Raw genomic sequence first — 25,687 nt, forward strand, 5'->3', positions numbered from 1 at the left:
AAAAAACACACACAAAGTTTCATTTTTATTAACTAACATAGCATTTTTTTTTTACACAATCCACTAAATAAGCACTGTATTTGCGTATAATTTATGCGCTTAAAATCTTTCAAAGTTTTACTTTGATAAAAGTATAAAAATATATATAAATGTTCAAAGAATTTTCAGTTTAAAATTTCTGCTTCATACAAATTATTTTGTTGCTTTTGGTCTTTTTCCCACATGTTAACTTGCTTTAACTAATTAATCTATCCTCAGAAACAGGTTTGTTAATCACTTCCTGTACCCGTTCAGACATGTTCCTGATGATGACTGCAATGTCTTAGGAAATGAGGTTCCATTCTTCCTCCAGTCTCACAATTATTCCAGTGTGTCTGGAACTGGTTGATGCACTCTTTTCCTTAAAATATCCCATATATGTTTGGTGGGATTCAAATCAGAGCTTCATGCCAACCAGTCCAGCCTTTTCTGACGGTGTTGAGGAAGTCTGTCACACATAGGGTCATCTGAGTTCGTAAGATTTCCATTCTCGATAGAGACGAACTCTGTACGAACAGCCAGAGTAGGCCTAATCCATATCCACACCAGTGCAGGATCCCCTTGGAAAGACAATTGTGAAGAAAAGTCCCAGGGAGAATATCACTCTCCTGGTCTCCTCCAAACTCTTTTTCTTCCATTCAGAGATCTCGGGGTAAAATGAGACTAATGTGAGAAGAGTACACATCCCGACTACTCCATTACTTAACTCCTGATATTGCTGTGAAAAACGAAGGTGTTCTCTCCGGTGCTGTCTTGTGAGTTGAAGGTCTGTGGCAGTTCTTTTTAAGGAGAGATTTGCTTCTTCTAACTGTCTCCTCACAGTGTGTTACGTATGTTCATTCACATTGCAGACTTGTTGGAGCCAGTTTCTCTCTTCAGCGGCAGTAGTACAGCAATCGTGGGAGATCTGAGAGGATCTGAGAGGTAATAAACTAATCATCTCTCGCAGAAGTTCTCCCGTTGCAACCTGGTCCAGGTCTCCTAGTGTAAGAACCAAGCTTCCTGGTCAACAAATAGTAGAAACTGTAGTTTCTAACACTTCCATACCATAACAGTAACTTCCTTCTTCAACCAGTGCTACTGTTCTCACAGCATCTTATGAACTTTGAGTCATCTTTGTGTCCAAATTGATTTGAAACTGTAAGAAGTCTTGATGAAACCTGTTTTTTTCACTGCACGATGTACAGGATGCTGATAAGCAAAAGATCAAGCGATCAACAGAAATAATAATGCAGACCACAACAATCTCCAAAAAGTCTCAATCTGTTTAATATGTCTAAACCATCTCATTCTATCAAACTTTTCTAACTTTATTTCTCTTTGTGTATATATATTTCTTACTCCCTTTTTCTCCTTCTGTATCGTTCTTCTTGTCTCATAAATTCCACTTCTGCTGTCTTTCTTTGCTTTTCATCCTTCTTTGCCACTAGCTAGATCTGAGATATGCAATATGTGTTTTATATTGAGTGGTAGCCTCATCATAATAATTGCTTGTAATGAAAATTAATGCATTTAATGGATCAGTGGTAAAGTGTTGTTGGCCTCTGAATTGCATTATGGATTTGAACCAAGTCAGTGGTAGTCAGATTTTTGAAGGGTGGCAGTAGTCCATTTGATACCCCACATCATACGATGTTGACATGTTAAAGACACATTTCATGTTAACATGACAAAATAATTAAAGCCCAGATATAGATCATCCAATAGAGAGATCTGTTTCTCTGCCCTCTGTTAGAGTAAAATGGAACCTCAAAATTGACATGCAAGCAGCCCGGATGGCATCAAATCAAGATGCCTGCACACAGTAGCTGAAACCGTAGAATTATCATCATCATTGTCATCTTAGAAATAAGGATGTTAAATCTTACTCTAGTATTGTTATTTAACTTATCTGCAATATTAGATCTATCTTCCTGCACATAATCTTTGTTTTCTTGCTGTCTGTGCATTTTAGCTGCTTTTGTAAGTGTGTGTTAATTCTGTACTGTTTTACTGTCCTTATTATACGACTTACATTGGCCATCTTTTGGTTGCTAAATCATCACTGGCTTTTGATGTATAGCAATTCAATCTCTCTTGTCTTTGAACGAATTGTGGCAAACAATTGGGTTCATGTAGCTATTGTCAGTCATAGACTGATTTGAGACAGGTCTCCTTACCACCTTACCTGATATTTCTCTCAAGAAATGCATTTTTTTCTCTCAAGATATCATAAACATACAATACATTTTTATTGAAGGTGTGGTCCTGACATATCCTCTATAGTCAACTGCACTGGTTTTCTTCCAGTTTACTTACCATCCTCTTCTAAAATTCCTTTGTAAATCTTACTGGATATAATGATCAAAGAGTTGTTGCTGCAATTCCTCCTGTTCCCCTTGCTTACAGATAGATGCAATTACTGGTTTCGTCCAGTCAGAAAGTACTAAAAAAATAAAAGTATGTTTGGTTTCTTTTTTTCTTTCCTAGTGTTACTTGGACATGCATACACACAGAATTGAACCAGTGATCTCTAAGGTCTTTATACAGTATTCAAAATTTGTTTTTGCCTATTTTGGTTTAGTGCACTTTTATCTTGCTATGCGTTTGCACATACTTTATTCATTACGAAGGTTATGTACAAAGAAAAATAGCATGCAGTCAGCTATGAAAAAACAATAGAAATATAACAATAGCACAAATTGGTAATGTGGGATTTTGAACACAAAATTATCATTCATTGTGGGGCAGATCAGTACCATCTATAGCTATCTGAGGACCAAAGAGCCCAGCTTGTTTTGGTGCAATTATCCTACTATTGGGTAACAGTGTCAGTCAGTTACTGCATGTTATGTTAGCAGGAGGAGGATTAGGATGGTGGCCAATTGCTCTCTTCTTTTCACACACTTCATTTTGAACAGTTCATGTCTGCAGAATTTGTCAGCCGTACTATTTGATGCATGCCATGCATCTCAAGGAACTGATTGACCACTCGGGCTGATGAGCATGAGAATTATCATCCACTAGTGTAAAGCCCTCACCCACAGTGGCAGCAAATCCTACAGGTTGGAGGATGTTGTCTCTGTTTATTAGACCAGCCATGTTGCCCTGGATAGGAATTAGAGGCAAGCATGATCCCACCCCAATCGTGGCAGAAGCCCATTGCTGCCCATGGCGCTCCAGGACGAAGGGGCCATGGATCATCTCCAGACTCTAATGCTTCTCTTGTATGGGTGTAAAACATTTTTTTACCATTGTATTACACAGAATATTTTCTTAGTCAAACAATATTATCAGTTTCATAATTTACAGACAAGATATAAATTTTCTTTATAGAGTTATAGAGATACTTTATTTTTGTTTTTAATTTCTGTCTGGTGCTTGTGAAAAATGTTTAACTAAAAATGTTCTGACTTTTTATTTTACAGACTACTGATATAAAAAGAAATACTGAAGAGTTGAAATTATATGAGAAGTTGAAAGAATTTGTCCAACAGGAGTGTACCTGTTCAAGGAAGGAAAATAAGGAAACACAGACTGATTCTATTAACGAAACACTGCCAGATGTTTCGAATATTAAAACTGAACCAGACATTGAAAATGATGTTGAAGCGCCAATTCAAGCACCAAATCCTGTTGTGTTTCCTGAAACTCCTAACCCAGAACCTGTGAACAATGAGTCTCAGGCAATGCCCATTCCTGTATATGTATCAGGCATGACTGTTACTCCGAATAATTTGAATGTTATACCCACCGTAGACACTCAGGACCATGAAAACTTTTTTAATAGTGATACATCACATCTGTGGTTTGGAAGTAGCACATCTCATTTATTTGGAAGTAAAAAAGTTGGTGATAAAGCAGCTAATAGTCCAAAAAATGGTTTATGTTCCTTGAAAAATAGTACAGAAACTAGTGAAGTGTTGTTCAAACAGCAGGAAAAGCTGAACAATTCTGTGAGTGTTCCACAAAAGATTTCCAAATGTGTCAGAATTTTGCGTAGTGATGACATTGCAAGAAATGCGGTTGAAAAGTTGAGTGACACAGGGAGTAGGCGTGTTGATAGTTCATGTGGTAGAGTGGTTAAAAGGTTAAGACTTAATGGTGAAAATAACAAAGTGAACACTATCACCAGTGATGCAAAGATTATTCGTCATTTTGCTTCTGTTGGAGGCAAGGTGCCAGAGACCACAGAAGAAGAAAGAAGTATCCTGGGTATAAGAAGATTAGAGAGTTCTGAGAAAGTAATATGTGAGGATGGTATTGGTAAAGAATCGGATGCCAGAAAAGGATTGAAATTACCTGTCCCATGTGAAAACGAATCTAGTGAGTCCAATGATAGTGGAACACAGCATTTGCTTAGAATATTGGAGTCTGAAGGAGAGGAATGTGGAGACAGTGACGTTACAGCTGATGTGCAGAATGTCCTACACTCCTCAAGATCAGACCAAAGATCAAAATCTATAGAACATCGAAGCCGGAAATCTTTGCCCTCTGGTTTTGATCTTGGTAGTGGTACAGTTCCTGATAACAGTGAACCAAATATATGGACAATGCAGAAGTTCATCCAACAGAGATTGTTGCACGATAAGATTGCCAGAACCTGTTGTTATCCTGAGAAAAAATTGGAAGTATTATCGAGGTTTAATGAACTTTTTGGTTTTGATAGTGATGAAGATGAAGTGTGGTGTTCTGAACACCAGATCACTAAGTACAGGAGGAGGATTGCTTCATGGGTTGTAGAAAGACTTCTCCCTTACTACAGGGAGAAAAGACTGCTTTCTCGGGTGATCTTCAAGGCTGTTGCTCGTGAAATTACAAATAAACTTATTTCTATTAATCATCTCCCAAGTAAGTATGCATTTGATTTTGTATTGTTAAGTAAACTGTACGTATGTTTTTAAAATCTTAACACAAACTTCAGAATTTTTTAAAATCCTGTCTCTTATCAATTTGAAAGTGCTGTGAATCACAGAAGACAGTAATAATTCGTGTTATAAGAGTCGGTAATTACCTAAGTGTTGTTTACATATATTTTTCCTATCTACTCTTTGAACAGTAAATTATTGATAAAGAAAGGGGGGGAAAAACATTTCCCAGTGACAGTCTGCTTGTAAGCGAAAATAAAAATCTTAACGTATCAAGTTCATGTCATAGGAGGAAATAACCATATTTTGTATAACCAAGTGCCCTATCCTAATCTGGAGGATGGCAACCTAGTCATTGCCCCCCCAGCTAGGCCTGAGGCCACTAATCAGACATCCTAATCCAGAATTTACATACAGTACAGTGGCCAGTTCCTTTAGCCAACTGCATATGGCTACCCATCCTGATGGTGACTATGCCCATTGTTGCTTAACTTCAGAGTTCTCATGGCATCCAGGGTTTCAACATGACTTTCTTATTGGCACTCTCATGTAAGACCTTCCTTTATTTAAGTCAAAAACTTGGGGAGGGTCATATTGTACCCATCACGGGCAAATCAGGGCAACGATTACATAATTCGGCTTCACAAACAAATATATAAATGGAATTCTTGGATGAGAACCTTCGGAAATCACTTCCCTGGGTTAGAAGTCCCATCCTCCCTACTTTCATTATGTCAACGACTAAAACTCAGAAGCAAACGGGTAATGGAATATTCGTAAAAGAAAAATGGGCGCTACATAAAATATAACGAAAGTAGGGTTCTCTATAATGTAAGAGGAATACATTAATATTATTAAATGAAAAGAATCTTTGTTAAGAATGTTTACTAAACATTTTATTAAACCGATAGAAACACACGATAAATACATGGGATAATGCCATATTATTACACGTAAACAAAAAGAAATAATCAATTGTAAATCAATCATTTGTATACAGTATGCCTTAACATCTTTTTCAGTTTGTTCACTGTTGTGGTTATCGCTTGGCATACTTTAAATCAGTTTATTAACGCGCACTGATACTATATACATATTTCACGTACGCAAATTTATTTATCTCTAAGCAATGATACTCGATGGTATCTATTATCTGAATGGACTGACCAGAAGTCAGGATGGCATTCTCTCATTAAATCATATTAGTTAACTGCCATGGTTGTGGAATTTATGCGTATTGATTAATACATTTTTTACGCACGAGATTGCTTCGCCGTATATCAAACACATGGTCTATTTGACCACATCAAGTACATGTTATACTGAACACATACACGTTTCCTGGGTTTACCTAACCCTATTATATTCGAAGCAAACCAACCAACACTGGTATCCTACCATCACCATAAACACTTGGGAATAATGAAATACATAAATACAGGTAGACCTCGTTATACACGATAGTTATGTTCTGCGGCATTGCCGCACATATCGAATTCGCGTAAATCGAGAGTCATTTTATATGTAAAATATAGGATTAGGTTTTCGTTTACTCACGTATTAAGTTTAAAATAGCAGAGATTCTTAGTATTTTTACAAAAATAGCCATTATCGTGTTTCTGAAACGTATTTTAATGCAAACTTTATACAGTTAAAAATGTAACACTGAAACACACAATAGTTTACTAAACTCTGCCTATAAGCTCTTGGCTTTAGCTTGAATAGCAGCTCGAGGGAGAGGCATGTGTTGTTAGTTGTGATGCTCAATCCGATCCTTTCCTTCCCTCGCTTCCAAGCGAGATTTGGTCACTCTAGTCACACTTAAGTTAGTAGAAGATTGAGCAGTTTTTCGAATTGATTCCGCATTGTCACATATAGTTCTCACAGTATATTCACTAAGTCCCAAAGCACGCTAAATGTCAACAGTACTCTCACCTTTCTCACAGCGATCCAAAATTTCTTTGTTTCTAACAAACATGACTTTGGTACACGCTTCTTTCCTTCGACAGGCACACTTTACTTCCTTTTACCCGGCGTTTTAAATACGAAACCTGTCAAGTGCAACTTCACAGCTCTACTGACCGAAACTGACGATTCACATCTCGACAAACACGACAGAAGATGCGCTCGCCCCGTTTAACCTTGGCGCGCGCGACGTAGTGTACGTTACAGATTTCGGCAATCGTGTCAGTATCCGCTTCCATGTACTGTTAACAGATGGCAGCACTAGACGTAAAACCAAAATCGCGTATATGTGAAATCGCGGATAACGAATCCGCGTATAACGGGGTTTACCTGTACATTACATAGAACAAATATCAAATACATAGGAAACAATACATCTTGAAGATATGGCCTGGTCAAGCCATATAGTATCGGGTTAAATCCATAGTTCCGACGCGGGTCGAACCCACGTTCTTCAGTTTCCGAGGTACAAAATCTGAAACTCCTATCACGAGCTAATTTGATACATAAAAATGGGGAGGAATACGTCCTTCGCAGAATCATAAAATTATCAGTGCTACTCATAATGTGATATAGATGTTGATTCCCATGGGGAACATGAAATATTTGTCCTGGAGACAACACAGTCCCCCTCGGACCAGATAAATCCTTACATCGTAAATCTGTCTTTCTCTGGTAATGGCCAGTGTCCTGCCTGCGGCAGCAAAGACACTTTCTATTTCTTTCTTTCTTCTCATTTTGGCTCGTTTCCAAGTACACATTTATCTAAGGGCCACCAATTCTTATTTCATGTTCCCTATGGGAATCAACATCTATATCATCTGATGGCTAGGCAGGCATCGATTTTTTTTTTTTGCTACGGGCTTTACGTCGCACTGACACAGATAGGTCTTATGGCGACGATGGGATAGGAAAGGCCTAGGAGTTGGAAGGAAGCGGCCGTGGCCTTAATTAAGGTACAGCCCCAGCAGTTGCCTGGTGTGAAAATGGGAAACCACGGAAAACCATTTTCAGGGCTGCCGATAGTGGGATTTGAACCTATTATCTCCCGGATGCAAGCTCACAGCCGCGCGCCTCTACGCGCATGGCCAACTCGCCCAGTAGGCATCAATTTTTGGAAGTGAGACATAGTCTCTCATAGTGCATTGGCACTGCTGGTGGCTTCAAGTAGCCTATGCAGTGGCTTCCACGGTTTGCACCAGCCTTGCGTCTTGGTAGGTGTGCTAAGTACCAACTGATGAACCCAACTTAGCACACAAGGGCAAAACGCAGGCAACCAAGAATAAGTTAGCTGGAAAATTTATAATGTCCAATAATGGACCATACTCATACTATACTCATAATGTGTCATTAGCATGGGATTGATATTGCATTGGTGAATGAAAGAAAACTTACAAGGCAAATGTTTAAGACTCTTGGAGACAACACAGTCCCCCTCGGACCAGACAAATCCTTACATCGTAAATCTGTCTTTCTCTGGTAATGGCCAGTGTCCTGCCTTGCAGCAGCAAAGACGCTTTCTATTTCTTTCTCTCTTTTTCTTTCTTTTCATTTTGGCTCTTTCCAAGTACACATTTATCTAAGGGCCACCAATTCTTATTTCTTATTATTCCGGCCATATATACAGCCTTATTCAGTACATCACGACAGCCATCATTATTATAATTCTTTGTCATTCCAGCATCTCAAATATTTCACAAGCCTCATCCTTCCCATATCACGCCACTGCATCCTTTTTTTTTTTTTTACGTCGCACCGACACAGATATGTCTTATGGCGACGAAGGGAGAGGAAAGGCCTAGGAAGTGGAAGGAAGCGACCGTGGCCTTAATTAAGGTACAGCCCCGGCATTTGCCTGGTGTGAAAATGGGAAACCACGGAAAACCATCTTCAGGGCTGCCGACAGTGGGGCTCGAATCCACTATCTCCCGATTACTGGATACTGGCCGCACTTAAGCGACTGCAGCTATCGAGCTTGGTCATCTCAAATCCATTTTATTCATTTATGTAGAAGACTCTATTCTCACAAGTCATATAACAATTCAATTTCACTCTCGTATCTATATAATTCACAAATTACACCTCGGTTTGAACATCTTCAATGATCATATATTTATTATATGGGATACCTGAATCACCCTGTGAAGCGAACACATAATCTATATTCAAATTACTATGAAGATCCTTACCAGTTAGTAACATTAAGAAGAAATTATAAATTTAGCTAAAGTGCCATTCTCCTCAAAATATGTGCTTTACACACACTAAAAATTTATGGGATCTATGTAGGCCTGCTAATTCATGCAAATAAGCCCACTGAAATATTAGTGATTATCCTTAAATCACAGAAGAAATCCTAATCAAATTAATAAAATAATCTTTCCCAGTCACGTGCATATAGAGTTCCCTACATTTAATATTATTAATTACAACATTTTTATTTACAAATAAAAGTTGATACTAGCATGCAAATCTCGTGGTTTAATATATTTTTAAAAAATGTACTCGTCAGATACTGCATGTGGCTTGCTGCCATCTCGAGGGTACATCTGGGATTTTAGACCTTCATGATGACAGCTCTACTCTTAGATAGTCCTTGGTTCCTCTTCTTCCTTATATCGTCCATGTCCTGAATTGTGGTCTTGTGTTGTTGGAATCTCTAGACGTTCCCTGAAGAGATGAATGCAGGCACTTAGGCGCGATTCTCGTTGATTCTAATTCTTGGGTTCGATGATCACTCATGAACATACAGGCAAAAATGGGAAATTTAGTTAATAAACACTGTTCATGTGTTTTCACAAAACCTACTGGTGATTAGATCCACTTATAAATTTGAATGGATTAACCCAAATAGTGGTAAGTTTGTATAAGTCACTATTCATTTCCCCTTTAATCACACAGTCTGACTAACTGTTACCACGAGTGTCCATGGAGTATGCAAATGTTTTTCTTATCACGAACACCGTTCTTTTAATTTTACTGAGTGTCACTCGCTGTTTAAATGCCTTTAAATCGTCCACCATTAATTACTGTATGTAATTGGCTGTCACATTACTTCTAAACAACCTGATCCGTTTACCCGTTCTCTGATTATTGCATCATAAGCCGTCACTGACTGTCATCGATATTTAAAGGATTAAATGTTGAAATAACACTTCTATTAATCACCACTGTACTTTATACCATACAACACAGCTTATTTCGCGATATTTACTCCACGCTGATATGTTTTTCCTTGACACAGCACTTCATACACTGATATCCATAGTTCATTACTGACACATAAGTACTGTGGCTGCACATATTACAATGGGATATTGCATCTAGGTCCAGGTTTTATTTATAGTATCTGGACTGAGAAGTTGGGGAGGTGGCAAACCACGCCCCTGATCGAGATTGAACTCCGGTAAACGGAATCTTTCAGCGACGTGAAAGCAATCAAATTATAGCTCGTGACCCCTGTTTTATACTGATCCAATTTTAAATCAATACGATCAGCGGGTCATTCACAATCTCAGAAGCGTCCTTTTATAAATTCACGCGTCATGGTTCATCTCACAAGACCTCCCACTTTTTTCCTCATGTTGCCAGATCTGAGCAGTCATTTCAGTCTGCGCACCACTATATGACATGCGTCATTACTAATCCACTATTAAAGTATTGCATTTATATGCATCAACTATTGCCATTAAATACGTCGGTTCGAATGAGACCTGACTTATAAATTTCCATAGATTATCTCAGACAAAGGTGTTCCTTTTCTTCTTCTTTTTAGTTAATTATGGTGAATTGGCACCAATGAATGTGATGTTGAATCAGTAAGGATTTTTATTTCTTGGGGGTTAACACACCTTAATTCACCCCACTCTCTGACAACCTACATCTCCTCTCTCGCACCAAGTGAGAGCGTGATTTCAACGTTCCGCGGTAATACGCTATCCTTTTCTTGATACAGCGCGGGAAACTGCTCCTTTCGGGCCTGCGTATCGCAACTCGCATCCCGGTTTGGAACGTAAACCACTAATTACGACATTATATGTCGCAGAATGTTGCGGAAAATGGCACATGTGATTGAATAAATCTCCTGACATGTCTATGGCATAATGATGAACGATTACATCATGTGCACTTATTTTAAAAATCGATACAAAATTACAGTAGCAAATAGTCCATAAACTCATACTTCATAATACATTACATGAATATTAATTTATTATTCAAGTTAAAAAATGCTATTACATATTGTTTCAAGTTATGGATCTACTTCATGACGTACTGTACGGTAATTTGATGCAATGGTTGGTGCCTGCAATAGATAAAATCTTGAGTTAGACATTTTACTTTTTTTTTTAATTAGCCTACTTACTATACTTCACTTGAATAAACTATGTTAGTCTATTGTTACAATTCATTCATCAACATTGTTGTCACTTCTGTCTCCATCATCACATCCAGCACTTCATCGTTGCCTGTTGAACTACTGTTTTCCCACGTATCATCATCTGATTCATCTAATGCACGTTATATTCCAGTTTTTTTTTTTTTTTTTTTTTTTTTTTTTAAGCTCCAACTCAAGGGCATTCAATTTAAGAAATTCCTGTAGAGTGTTCATGTTTACCCAAACTTACAATAGTGCACAGATTTCACTGGTAGCCACTTTATAAAATGTTTACTACTAAATTACAAAACTATAATTACCCTATGTTGACAAAGATTGCAGTGGAGAGACTTGAGCCACCCTTACGAATCAAGCTTAAGGGCGTGGAAGAGCTAGTTGGTGTTAGAGCTCACCTGGGAAGTTATTGCACTTGCAGACGGGCTTAGTTTTGGTCTGTGGACTGGACTTCTCCGTCACAATCCCTGTGAGGGGTGTCAGTTCAATATGTAAAACGTTGCTCAGCTGATAACATCACTGTAGAATGTTGAGTTTCCTGTCTCACTCTCTCCATCAACACTCTGGTGTACCCCCTCTCTTTTCTGCCCTGCTAGCTTAGTTCACTCGGCACACATTTTAGTGCCACGATATTTCGACCAGGCTCTACCCTCTAACATTGTCTTTCTCCAGATGGCCTAAAGCATTCCTCACTGCCAGTGGAGTAGCAGTATATCTGTGCAATATTTCATTTAGAATGATCTATTATGCAAGCCCTTTTCTAATTTTTCCTTCAAAAAATTAAGGGGGTTCCTATATGCAAGATGTTCCCTTCTATCATCTTCACACAAAAAATATCCCTTTGATTGGTACTATATTGCCTATGATTTATTGCAGTCACTTAGATAAAACATATACTTCGTCTAAAGTGACAATAAATGTCCTCTTTTCACCAGGTAGTGTTCATACAGCTTTCTGCTGTTAGTAGCACATCCAAGCAATGTGCTGGGACAGTGTGAACATAGCATTTATGCTGCTTTTATAGGTTGAAATCCCAGTTGATAAAGGTTTTCACAGTTGTGATTCCCAATTCCAGCTAAATTACTTCTGTATTGCACAGTTTAGGCCATGGACAAGAAACTTAAGATTGGTTCTACCACCTTCTGGTAAAGTAATGGGTAACTTATCTTCATGTAAAAGGTTACTACCGAGCTCAATAGCTGCAGTTGCTTAAGTGCAGCCAGTCCAGTATTCGGGAGATGGTGGATTCGGTAGCCCTGAAGATGGTTTTCCGTGGTTTCCCATTTTCACACCAGGCAGATGCTGGGGCTGTACCTTAATTAAGGCCACAGCCACTTCCTTCCCACTCCTAGCCCCTTCCTCTCCCATCATCGCCATAAGACCTATCTGTGTCGGTGCAACATAAAGCAACTTGGGAAAAAGAAGAAAAAAGTTTCTTTTGTTCAACACTCCCTGGTAGCATTACTGGCAGCATAAGTCTTAGTTACCTGATGGATAAGTTGGATAAGTTATCTGTCAGTTCAAGTATTAGATAAAATTTTACTTGCCTGGCAAGTCTTGAGAGCTGGACATTATTAGCTGTATTTTATGTTACATACGACTTAAATTAGCTAAACACATGGTACTGCAACAGTGAAGGTATTGTATTGCAGGGTTTTAATTATGAATGTTTCTGTTGATATATTATTAATACTAGCAAGATACCCGTGCTTCACTACGGTATTATTCTGAAATTTAGAATTGAATGCTTATTGTTTTATATATAATCCGCCGAAATTCGCCATCTGACTCTTTTTCTGAGAGAATCCGCCAAAATTCACGATCTGACTCATTTTCTAATAGATTACGGCAAGTTTCCTCCTATTTTTCAATCTTTCTTTCCAGCAATCAATTTCGTACTTCCTGGGCTAGGTCCAGGTATTCCACCCAGTCAGTTGGGTCCCTAAATCTTTGCCATCTTTTCCTATAAGCATTTTTAATATGGATCAAATCCTTCAGGAGATCCAGCGTGGTGTCGTCGTGGGTGCCGTGGCGATACTGAACCCGCGGCTGGACTGCATTCTTAGTCATTACCCGTCCAGGATCCGTTTCCAGCGCGGTCTGTACATTTGACGACGGTCCAGAATATTATTATTATTATAGATGTACTGGACCCCACAGCAAGATGCAAGACCGCTACTTGGCGGTAAATTACATCTGCTGCCATTGTCATTGTTGAGAATGTGACCAGCACCATTGTCGCGCGTAGGCAAGTGTGCGGGATTTCTAGCTATACGAATGACATACTTCCGTGCATTATTGACCTTATTATAGAGGTGAACAGTTGGACGGTCAATCTCAATCCTATCGTTTATTTCAAATGTGTATAAATTTTTATATATATGCCAAGAGAATCTACTGTAATCTAAGAACGTTCTCTGAAGGAAAAGCTGGCTCTTGAAAACGAACCCAGGAAAGATAAAAAATGATCGGTGTATGATGTTGCACTCCTTTGGGGCAATGATTAATGAATGACAGATGAAATGAAATTATATTAAACAGTGTTGTTTGAATGAATGATGACAGGGAAAACCGGAGTATCCGGAGAAAAACCTATCCCGCCTCCATTTAGTCCAGCACGAATGTCACATGGAGAGACCGGGATTTGAATCACGGAATCCAGCTGTGAGAGGCCAGCGTGCTGCCACCTGAGCAACGGAGGCTCCTTATAAATACATTATGAACAGTAAAATCAATTGGTCTCACCTCCTTTTACACCCTACCGCCGTTAAGTTTATTTACCCCCCCCCCCCCCCCCAAAAAAAAAACTAAAAGAAGGTGTGTTTCTTTATATTTAACAGAGATTCCAAACACCAATGTTCACGTCTGTTACCTTTAGTTTTGAGATAAAAATAATTCACTTTATTTTCACTTTCACACCCCTCTCCCCTAAATGAAGTTTCCGGCAAAAAATTCTTGTTTCTTTAATAGTAAAGGATCTTCTAAATACCAATTATCACGACTCTAACTTCTTCAGTTTTTGATTTATGTGTCCTCGTGAAAGGAATTCAACCCCTTTTCACTCCCGCCCCCCTAAATGGTTTCCCCCCCAAAACACGTTTTTGTTTGTTTTTAAAGGAGATCCAAATACCAATTTTCATGTCTGTAACAACTTCACTTTTTATTAGATGTATGTATTCTCATACAATGAATCCAATTAATTTTTCAATTCATTCACCCCCCCTTCATTGGATTCCTAATATCAAATTTCATGTCTGTAACATCTACATTTTTGAGATATCAGTAGCCTAATTAAAAGAATTCAACAACATTTTCAGTCACTTTTACTCCCCCCCACCCCCCCACTTCCGCCCAAGTGGTATTTCCGAAAACTAAAATATAAGTTTCTTAATTTTTAATAGAGATAAAAAAAAACATTTTTCACTTCTGTAACATGTTAAGTTTTCTTGTGGTATACTGTAGAAATTCTCATTTTAAAATTTTACCCCTTTTTAGTTCCCCTTAAGTGAAGTTTCCGAAACAAATCACCTATGTTTCTTTACATTTACAGGAGATTCCAAATACCCACTTTTTACGTCTGTAACATTTTACGTTTCTCAGATATTCTGTAGATATAGTCTTTCATAAAATTCACCCCAATTTGTCACTCCTGTTTAACTGCCATTAATTGGATTTTTCCAAAACAAAAACAATACGTGTGTTTCTTTTTTTTTTTAAAGGAGATCCCACGTACAAATTTTCAGTCCTGTAATATCTTCAGTTTCTGAGATATATGAATCCTCATTAAAGGCATTCAACCCATTATTCACCCTTTTAAAACCCTCCTATTGGGATTTACAGAAAACAAAAAGATACGTGTTCCTTTTATTTTTAAAGGAGATTCTAAATACCAATGTTTACATCTGTAAACTTTTAAAGTTTTAAGATGTAGACAACTCATTTTAAAAATTCACCCCCCATTTCACCCCCAATTATTTAGATTTTCCAAAAGCAAAACAAAAGAACCTGTTTCTTTTTTTAAAAGTAGATCCCAAATACCAATTTTCAGATCTGTAATATCTTCAGGTTCTGAGATATAAGAATCCTCATTAAAGACATTCAACCACTTTTTAACCGCTTTTCACCCCTCCTATTGGGATTTTCCGAAAACAAAATATGTGTTTCTTTATTCGTAATGAAGAATCTAAATACCAATTTTTAAATCTGTAAACTTTAAAAGTTTTGAGATATAGATGCACTCATTTTAAAAATTCACCCACCTTTTTACCCTCCCATTAATTGGATTTTCCAAAAACAAAAAAATATGTGTTTCTTTATTTTTAAAAGAGATCAAACGTACTAATTTTCAGGTCTGTAACATCTTCAGTTTCTGAGATATAAGCACCAGTATCATGCTTAACGGCATTCAACCCCTTTTTCACCCTTTTTTACCCCTCCTATTGGGATTTTCTGAAAACAAAAAAATACGTGTTTCCTTATTTTTAAAGAAGATTCCAAATACCAATTTTTGCATCCCTAAACTTTTAAAGTTTTGAGATATAGATACACTCATCTTAAAATCCCACCTTTTCACCCCCTTAGCAATTGAATATCCAAAAATCCTCTCTTAGCGAGCACCTACGTCTTAATATGAATGTATCCAGTAGTTTTGGCTCGGCGATGATGAATCAGTCAGTCAGGACAAGTTATTTTATATATATATCGATTATTGACATGTTTCAGAAATTTTTGTTATTACCTTGTGCCTAGATATCTCAGATTACCATAAAAAGGTATGCTGCAAAACAAACAACACTGAAATTATTGTTCATCTGCTGCCCACATCTTCCCTAGCAGTGATGTAAAAATTTATTGTATATTATAGTTCAAAAGGGGACGAAATTGAAAAACATGAAAAAGTACTGGGAAGACCTCAAGACTCGAATTGCCCCTTAGAAGAGACTTGGATAATGGACTGGCTAAAGTAATCCTATGTGGTCATAAAATTGAAAGAAAGAAGAATAATTTGACATGTTGTGAACATTTTTGCCATTACAGTTCACAGCAAAGGAGAACATTATGGAACATTATTTCCAGTAATATGGAGCGGTACATCAGAATGGGCTGAGTTTACTTCACATTAAAGAACGCTGTGAGGAGTAATTTAATAAGGAGGCACCAAATGTGAGGCAGAAAGCTGTTGAAAGGGACTTCTTGTCGAAAATGTATGTTACAAGAAGTAAGTATAAATAACCACCTAATCGATACTTTATTAATGCCTCAGGCAAAATTGAATAAAATTAAAACTTACAGGACATGTTTCGACCACTTAGTGGTCCTCTTCAGCTGTATAAATAAAGAACTGAAAAGAAAAACATTGACAATAAGCACAAATAAAAGTTCTTTGGAGACTCCTTTGATAAAAATGGAGGTCGTCAGAATAGGTCATCTTGCCTTTCGTTCTTGTTTGGAAAAGATGTTTATTCTGCGCTGTCTAGAGGGTCTGTCTTTGAGCGCGACCTGGTGAAGTAACGATGTGAAACAGTTTGACAGTTCATGGAAAGCTCTGGAGAGAAGGGAAGTAGAGTTTCATCGTCATCTAAAATAACATGTGAGGGAGGAGGGAGATTGGGCTGTGCTTCTGCGATGTCGTGTTTGATTATATCTCTTGTTCGTCTAGTCTGTTTCATGTCTACCCATTCTAAGTATTTGCTAATATTCTCATATAAGATGTTTTTATGCTCGTTGTTTTCATTGAGATTCTCTTCACCGTTTTCCAATTTATCAAGAACAATGTGGATGTTTTCCAGGTTGTTCATAAGATTACCTTTATTAATCATACAGATAATTTGAAGGTCCTGTTTTATATTGGTGAATTTGTGGTTGGACTCTTTCATATGGGATCCCATGGCAGAGAATCTTTTGTATCTTTCAGCATTGACGTGTTCTTGATATCTAATTGAAAAGTTCCTTCCAGATTGTCCCACGTAAGTTTTTTTACATTGAGCACAAGTCAGCTTATAAATACCCGATTCCTGGAATTCGTCATCTTTAAGTTTATTAGCTTTATTATGACTAAAGAACCTATGTTTCGTGTTGTTGTTTGTAGAGAAGGCTACCTTGGTATTGTGTTTCTTGAATAAGTTGGTGATTTCGTAAATCTTCGGGTTATTAAAGGTGAATTTTACATATCCTTTTTCTTTTTCTGAATGCTGTTTAAGTTTAATTTGTTGTTGGTATTTGCATTTAGTGATGATTTTATTGATGAATTTCAAACTGAAACCATTATGTAGAGCCTGTTGACGAATGAAAGAAAGTTCCTTTTTTCTGTCTGTTTCCGTTAGTGGAATTTCAAAGGCTCTGTTGACGAAACTATAATAAGCTGATTTCTTTTGCGAGATGGGATGTAAAGAATCACTTTTGATTGTAGTCGGGGTAAAAGTGGGTTTCCTGTATATTTTAAATTGGAAATGGTTGTCTTTACGAATTGTTTGGATATCCAGAAAATTGAGTATGCCTTTCTCTTCTTCTTCAGCTGTAAATTTTATGTTTGGGTCTAAATTATTCAAAGTATTAAGGATACTGTGACTATCATTTATTTCCTTGTTAATTATGGCATAGGTATCATCAACATATCGAAGCCAGAGATCGAGTCCTTTAATGTGACCTACTATCTGAGTGTGTTCCAAAAAGTCGAGGTAAATGTTAGCTAAAATTCCAGAAGCCGGCGCTCCCATTGGAAGTCCATCTTGCTGATATATTTTATTATTAAAAGAGAAGAAATTGTGGTTCAAAACGAATTCCAAGATAGTAATGAAGTTTTCTATTTCAGGTATACTGATACGTTTGTGAAATAATAAATTCGTCTTTATAATCTCAATGGTGTTCTTAATAGGAATGTTCGTGTACATGTCCTTGATGTCGAAGGAACTTGTTACATGAGATGAAGTTAACTTGAAATCTTTTTGGAACACACTCAGATAGTAGGTCACATTAAAGGACTCGATCTCTGGCTTCGATATGTTGATGATACCTATGCCATAATTAACAAGGAAATAAATGATAGTTACAGTATCCTTAATACTTTGAATAATTTAGACCCAAACATAAAATTTACAGCTGAAGAAGAAGAGAAAGGCATACTCAATTTTCTGGATATCCAAACAATTCGTAAAGACAACCATTTCCAATTTAAAATATACAGGAAACCCACTTTTACCCCGACTACAATCAAAAGTGATTCTTTACATCCCATCTCGCAAAAGAAATCAGCTTATTATAGTTTCGTCAACAGAGCCTTTGAAATTCCGCTAACGGAAACAGACAGAAAAAAGGAACTTTCTTTCATTCGTCAACAGGCTCTACATAATGGTTTCAGTTTGAAATTCATCAGTAAAATCATCACTAAATGCAAATACCAACAACAAATTAAACTTAAACAGCATTCAGAAAAAGAAAAAGGATATGTAAAATTCACCTTTAATAACCCGAAGACTTACGAAATCACCAACTTATTCAAGAAACACAATACCAAGGTAGCCTTCTCTACAAACAACAACACGAAACATAGGTTCTTTAGTCATAATAAAGCTAATAAACTTAAAGATGACGAATTCCAGGAATCGGGTATTTATAAGCTGACTTGTGCTCAATGTAAAAAAACTTACGTGGGACAATCTGGAAGGAACTTTTCAATTAGATATCAAGAACACGTCAATGCTGAAAGATACAAAAGATTCTCTGCCATGGGATCCCATATGAAAGAGTCCAACCACAAATTCACCAATATAAAACAGGACCTTCAAATTATCTGTATGATTAATAAAGGTAATCTTATGAACAACCTGGAAAACATCCACATTGTTCTTGATAAATTGGAAAACGGTGAAGAGAATCTCAACGAAAACAACGAGCATAAAAACATCTTATATGAGAATATTAGCAAATACTTAGAATGGGTAGACATGAAACAGACTAGACGAACAAGAGATATAATCAAACACGACATCGCAGAAGCACAGCCCAATCTCCCTCCTCCCTCACATGTTATTTTAGATGACGATGAAACTCTACTTCCCTTCTCTCCAGAGCTTTCCATGAACTGTCAAACTGTTTCACATCGTTACTTCACCAGGTCGCGCTCAAAGACAGACCCTCTAGACAGCGCAGAATAAACATCTTTTCCAAACAAGAACGAAAGGCAAGATGACCTATTCTGACGACCTCCATTTTTATCAAAGGAGTCTCCAAAGAACTTTTATTTGTGCTTATTGTCAATGTTTTTCTTTTCAGTTCTTTATTTATACAGCTGAAGAGGACCATTAAGTGGTCGAAACATGTCCTGTAAGTTTTAATTTTATTCAATTTTGCCTGAGGCATTAATAAAGTATCGATTAGGTGGTTATTTATACTTACTTCTTGATTAAACATCGATACGGTCATGAAATGGACAACTTGTAATAATGTATGTTACATTCAAATTCACCAGTAAGTTAAATGCTGAAAAATTTGATACGGTACCAAACGTAGATTTTTATCGCAAAAATTGAGTGAGCTATGGCAGTTACAGTATTTTTGATGGAAGTGAGGTATTTTGAGCAATCAAGCTTTAAAATTTTACAGTGTGTCACCATCATTAATTTTTTTTGGTTCCAAAAACTTTTACATTGATAAGAGCATTAGCAAGAGGGTGCAACAGGGCAATGCATTCCACCTGAATGTAAGAAACCTTGTCTGGAATAAGGAAGTGTAAAGAGATAATGTACAAAATGTATTATGCATCCATATTGACCTTTGCGGCTAAGACCTGGACAGTGCCAAGTAGGGAGGAGAGTAGAATTCAAGCCAGTGAAATTCTGATATACCTTAGAAGTATGATAGGAAAGACAGATTGAGAAACAAAGATGTGAGAAAGGAGGTTGCAATGGAAAGCTTAAATGAGAGAATTGATAGCTGCAGAACAGTGTACTACTGGAACTTAAAGGGATATCCTTCACATCATCCATACGGATGGACATGACTTAATTTCTTAACATCAGGATATCTTTCAATCTAATACAGCAATATCACTTTTGAGAGGATTGAACCAAACACTTAAATTTCATGTGCAGCACATTTTATGTTCTCATTAGTGGATTATAAAGTAAAAAATTCCATTACTAGCCTAACATCTAGACTCTCTTTGATTTTAATGCAGCAGTATAGTGTTCATAGAGAATCATATCTATAATATCCTCAGTTTTTATGTGCATTTTTAAGTTTTATTCTGACATGTATTCAACGGACAATAAGATAGTGTCATTTTTCACACGAACAACTGTTCATCAAGACCAAGTATCTATAATATCGACTACACTGAACGATCTTAATCGTCTATCGAGAACAGGTGGCTTTGGTTGAAAAAGTTATCCTTTTCATTCCTGACAGAGCGTTCCCCTGGAGATCTTCCAAATAACACATATTGAGAGGTTTGTGGAGTGGTTTTCTGATTTGTTATTGTGTTTTTAAAATTGGATGGTGTTATCTCCAGGGCCTGTGATTTTGTTTTCAAGATTCTTACACTGTAGATGAAGTTTATATTGTGTCCTATGTGCTGGCCATTTTGTTTTTGTATTGTTTATACCTTTTCTATTTGGTGGTCATCAGAGAGAAAAAGTTTGTGTCAAACAATGACACCTCGGCAGCGCTCGTATCAACTATGATATTTCAGCCCGTTTCCTTTTTCTACATATACAGCGTGATTCAGCTGCCCCTTTCAATGTAGTTTTATGCAACCCACAATATTCATTCCGTCCTGAAAACATCTGCCCTGCCGGTATGCTCAGACAACACAACCGGATATCATGGTATTTACCGCCTCACCATGATAGGACGCTGTAATATCATACTCGCATTAAACACTGGAAGACATGCATGTGCCTTCTCGATAATATAAACCTAACACGCTGGTGAAACACTAAATTGATATTGTGACCACAGTAAACCTAATACTTCTTTAAGCTGCCCAGTGTGCCGTATGGAACCGCAGTGTAGTTGGTAAAGGCGTGGCAGAGCGGGCTTGCATGTCAGGTCAGGTGGGAGGTTCGAGTCTTGCGCGCTGAAGCATTCCAGGTATAAATGCTTGGCATGTGTCCGTGATGAGTTGCCGGAGCTGGTCGGGGTTTTCTGGCGCTTGAGTTTAAACGACATTCTTCAAATGTCCCCACAAGAAGAAGTCTAACGGCATTATATCCGGTAATCTGGCTTGCCAAGAAGCAGGGCCTCCTCGTCCTATCCATTTCCCTGGCAGTTCCTCGTTCAGATGATGATCACAAACTGGCAAAGTCAAATGTCGTGCAGCTCCATCCTGTTGCAACCACATCGTCAAACGATTGTGCAAGGGCACATCCTACAGTAGCAATCAGTAGCAATGGGACCCGTCCAATGGTCCTCAAAGAAATAAGGTCCAGTCAGGCGATCCTCCAAGATTCCACACCAAACATTCACTCCCCATCATACTTGATGGGCCGCTTGTCGCACCCATTGAGGATTGTCTGGACTCCAATAGTGCATGTTGTAGCAATTAACATTCCCATTATTGTGGAAGCGCGATTTGTCCGGGAACAAGATATGTGATACGAATGCTGCATCATTGTCCGGCCTGCCTAATAGCCACCGACAGAACTCTATTTGAGCTTCGAAATCCCGCCCATGGAGCTCTTGGTGTAGCTCAAGATGGTATGGGTGAAATTTGTGTTCATGCATTATTCGCCAGACAGATGGCTGACTGGTGTTCACCTGGAAATTCTAAGTTCCCATGGAGGGAAGTAGATATTTTTCCACCAATAGAGCATATCAAAATCAGATCAAAAATTAGAAGTATGGCTTTTCAGGCGTTTGCTCTATTAACCAGCATTTCGTCGTGTCTTTCAACACGGCGGATTGTCATAGCAGCCAGGTGTCACCAGTCGGGATATCGTTGCTGGTACAGACGTTGTGTCTCGCACGCGTTTTATCTTGCTTCCCCATGAATGAGGAGCATGTCAACTTATTCCTCTGTGGAAAACATGACGAATGACAGCAGAGATTACAGCATTAAAAACTTCATATCTGGTCCATATTGAAAGGAGATAACATACAATAGAGGGTAGTTTGATTGATCCACCTTTTTCAATACATACCAAACCAAACCGCATGGCACTACAGCCCTTGAAGGGCCTTGGCCTACCAAGCGACCGCTGCTCAGCCCGGAGGCCTGCAGATTACGAGGTGTCGTGTGGTCAGCACGACGAATCCTCTCGGTCGTTTTTTTTTTTTTCAATACATAATATGTTGTTAATATGATCACAGCATTTTTTATTCAGTACCAGTTTCAGTAGAGCAAACGCCTGAAAAGCCATACTTCTAATTTTTTATCTGATTTTGATATGCTCTATTGGTGGAAAAATATCTAATTCCCTCCATGGGAACTTAGAATTTCCATTTGGAATTGCTAGGCGGGCATTAATTCCATTGTGGAGTCTTACCTCCCGTATACAGTTATCAGACTGTGCCTAATAAAAGGCTTCTGATAAGTTCACCTGCGTACACCCCAGCATCAGTGGGTAGGGTCTGACACATCCTACTCTGAAGAGTCTAGTGTCAGACCTAAGACGAAATGCTGGTTAATAGAGCAAACGCCTGAAAAGCCATACTTCTAATTTTTGATCTGATGGTGTTCACTTGTCGTGCAGTCGCCCTTCTATTGATGTGTAGATTATTACGAGCTGCCTCTAGAACGGCCTCTTCTGTTTCACCTGATGTAACAGGCCTATCGCGGACTTGTGGTTGCTTGGAAATCACGCCTGTTGTCCTTAGGTGTCTTTCAACACGGCGGATTGTCATAGCAGTCAGGTGTCACCTGTCGGGATATCGTTGCTGGTACAGACGTTGTGTCTCGCACGCATTTTATCTTGCTTCCCCATGAATGAGGAGCATGTTAACTTATTCCTCTGTGGAAAACATGACGAATGACAGCAGAGATTACAGCATTAAAAACTTCATATCTGGTCCATATTGAAAGGAGATAACATACAATAGAGGGTAGTTTGATTGATCCACCTTTTTCAATACATAATAAGTTGTTAATATGATCACAACATTTTTTATTCAGTACCAGTTTCAAGTTATGAAGGCATTATTGGTCCATATGGATTTGGTAATAGAAATGAGGAGGGTGAACTTCTGCTTGATCTATGTACACGAAACCAACTTCTGGTGAAGAACTCGTGGTTTCAGAAACGGGATAGCCACAAGATAACGAGATACAGCTAGGATGGTCAGTATAGATCAGTGATAGACCTTATCATCACAGATAGGTCAAGTGGAGAAAAGGTGCATGATGTAAAAGAGATACCTAGTGAGAGCCTTGATAGTGACCATAGACTCTTCATTGCAGACCTATTATTAAAGTAAACAAGAAGAAAAAACCACGAATTAAAGGCTGGAAATTGAAAGATGTGGAAGTCAAACAGCAGTTTCAAGAGGAAATCAAAGCTAAAATACCAATAACAGACACAAAGAAAGGTAATAAAGAATGGAATGATTTTAAGGCAAGTCTGGTTGGTAGTGCAGATAAAATATGTGGAAGAACAAGCAGAAGAGTGAGAGAGAAAAGAACATCTTGGTGGAATGATAAGGTGAAAAGAGCCGTAATGAAAAGGAATAAAGCCAAAAAAGTTCTTGATGTGGCTAAGTCTGACAGAAGAATCAACAGCGACTGAATAGACAACAATAAATTGGAAGAGATGGCAAAGGAATATAGATACAGAAAGTTGGAAGTCAAGAGAATTGTACGGGAAGAAAAAAGAGAAAAATTGGAAAGAATTTACAACTAAACTGGAAGAAGACAGTAAAGGGAATATGAAAATGATATATGGAATAGTAAAAAGTAAAAGATCAGATAAAGAAGCAATTACAGCTCTGGAGACGGCAGATGGGAATATAGTTCGCAATATAAAATATATCACGGATACAATGGGGCAGTATTTTGACAAGCTCCTAAATGGCCCTAAGGAGATCTCTGTTGAGGATGTAGGACAGAAAACAATAGAGGAAGATATCCCAATTACATGGACAGATGTAGAGCAAGCTCTCCACAGGATGAGAAGTGGTAAGTCAGCAGGAGCTGATGAAATTACAGCTGACATGATTAAAGCTGCTGGTCTGCCAGGAATACAGTGGCTGTATAGAGTTCTCAGAACAATATGGAAGGATAACAAAATACCTGAAGATTGGACAAAAGGGGTGATGGATCCTATCTTTAAGAAAGGGAGTAGAAGGAAAAGTGAAAATTACAGAGGCATTACCCTCTTATCACACGGCCTTAAAACTATGGAGAAGATCATTGAAGCCAAAGTAAGGGATATACTAGAGCCTATCTTAGAAGAGGAACAACATGGGTTTAGGACTGGAAGAAGCATAACAGATCTGATATTTGCTTTGAGGATGTTGGCAGAGAAACACTGGGAAAGAGGAAAAGACCTAATTATTGTGTTTATGGACCTTGAAAAGGCGTATGATAATGTTCCTAGATCAACTATTTGGAAAAGTCTTAGAAAACTTGGTGTACCGGAGTACCTTATTAGGAAGATCCAAATGCTATATACTAATTGTAAAAGCTGTGTCAGAATTGGAGATGATCACTCTGAATGGTTCAATACAACCAAAGGAGTACAACAGGGAAGTGCCTTATCACCTCTTCTATTCATAGCAGTTATGGATACCATTTTAAAGGAACTAAAAGGAAAAGGTAATAAAGTTCTTCAGGCTCTGGTGTATGCAGACGATGTGGCAATATGGGATGAAACAGAGAAGGGAGTGCAAAATAATCTGAATGCATAGTGTAATTAGTTTGATGATTACGGAATGAAATTGAAACCATCAAAAACAGTAGCATTGAAAATCAGCAGACATAATACAGATTGCAACATTAAAATACAGGACCACCAAGTTGAAGTAGTACACCAATTCAGTTATTTAGGAAGCGTAATGGCTAGTAATAACAGAGCTGAGATAGAAATAACAAACAGAGTAACCAAAGGCTCTAACTTTTACAGTAATGTTAGACACCTACTATGGGATAAGAAGGTCCCACAAAGAACAAAAATGACCCTGTACAAGTCATATTTCATTCCCATCCTTTACATATACTCTGGAAACCTGCACACTAACATCAAAGGATTGTAGTAGGATTCAAGCCTGTGAAATGAAATTTCTTAGAACTGCCCTCCAAAAGACCCGACTTGATCATGTGAAAAATTATGAGATCCGATCTAACCTAGGTCTAAATGAATCGATGGAGGAAAGACTTAGGTCATCTAGGCTTAAATGGTTTGGGCATGTTAACCCCTCAGTGTCGCAGCCATTTAAATAGCTTCCTACCCCGCGGCCGGATGAGATTTCAACTACGCGCGACTGAAATACATCGATTCACTTAAAGCGTTAC

The 25,687-nt window shown here is 38.0% G+C and overlaps 1 protein-coding gene across 2 annotated transcripts in view; it reads left to right on the top strand.

Annotated features, from left to right (window-relative positions):
• Positions 1–25,687, top strand: part of LOC136866472 (uncharacterized) — a 69,965-nt gene that overhangs the window by 32,001 nt on the left and 12,277 nt on the right. For both annotated transcript variants that reach the window (XM_068226741.1, XM_067143464.2), the window contains exon 5: positions 3,447–4,869. In XM_068226741.1, coding sequence (XP_068082842.1) covers positions 3,447–4,869 — 1,423 coding nt within the window. The remainder of the gene's footprint in view (positions 1–3,446; positions 4,870–25,687) is intronic.

The sequence above is a fragment of the Anabrus simplex genome, chromosome 3 (genome assembly GCF_040414725.1).
Source record: "Anabrus simplex isolate iqAnaSimp1 chromosome 3, ASM4041472v1, whole genome shotgun sequence".
Lineage (NCBI taxonomy): Eukaryota > Metazoa > Arthropoda > Insecta > Orthoptera > Tettigoniidae > Anabrus > Anabrus simplex.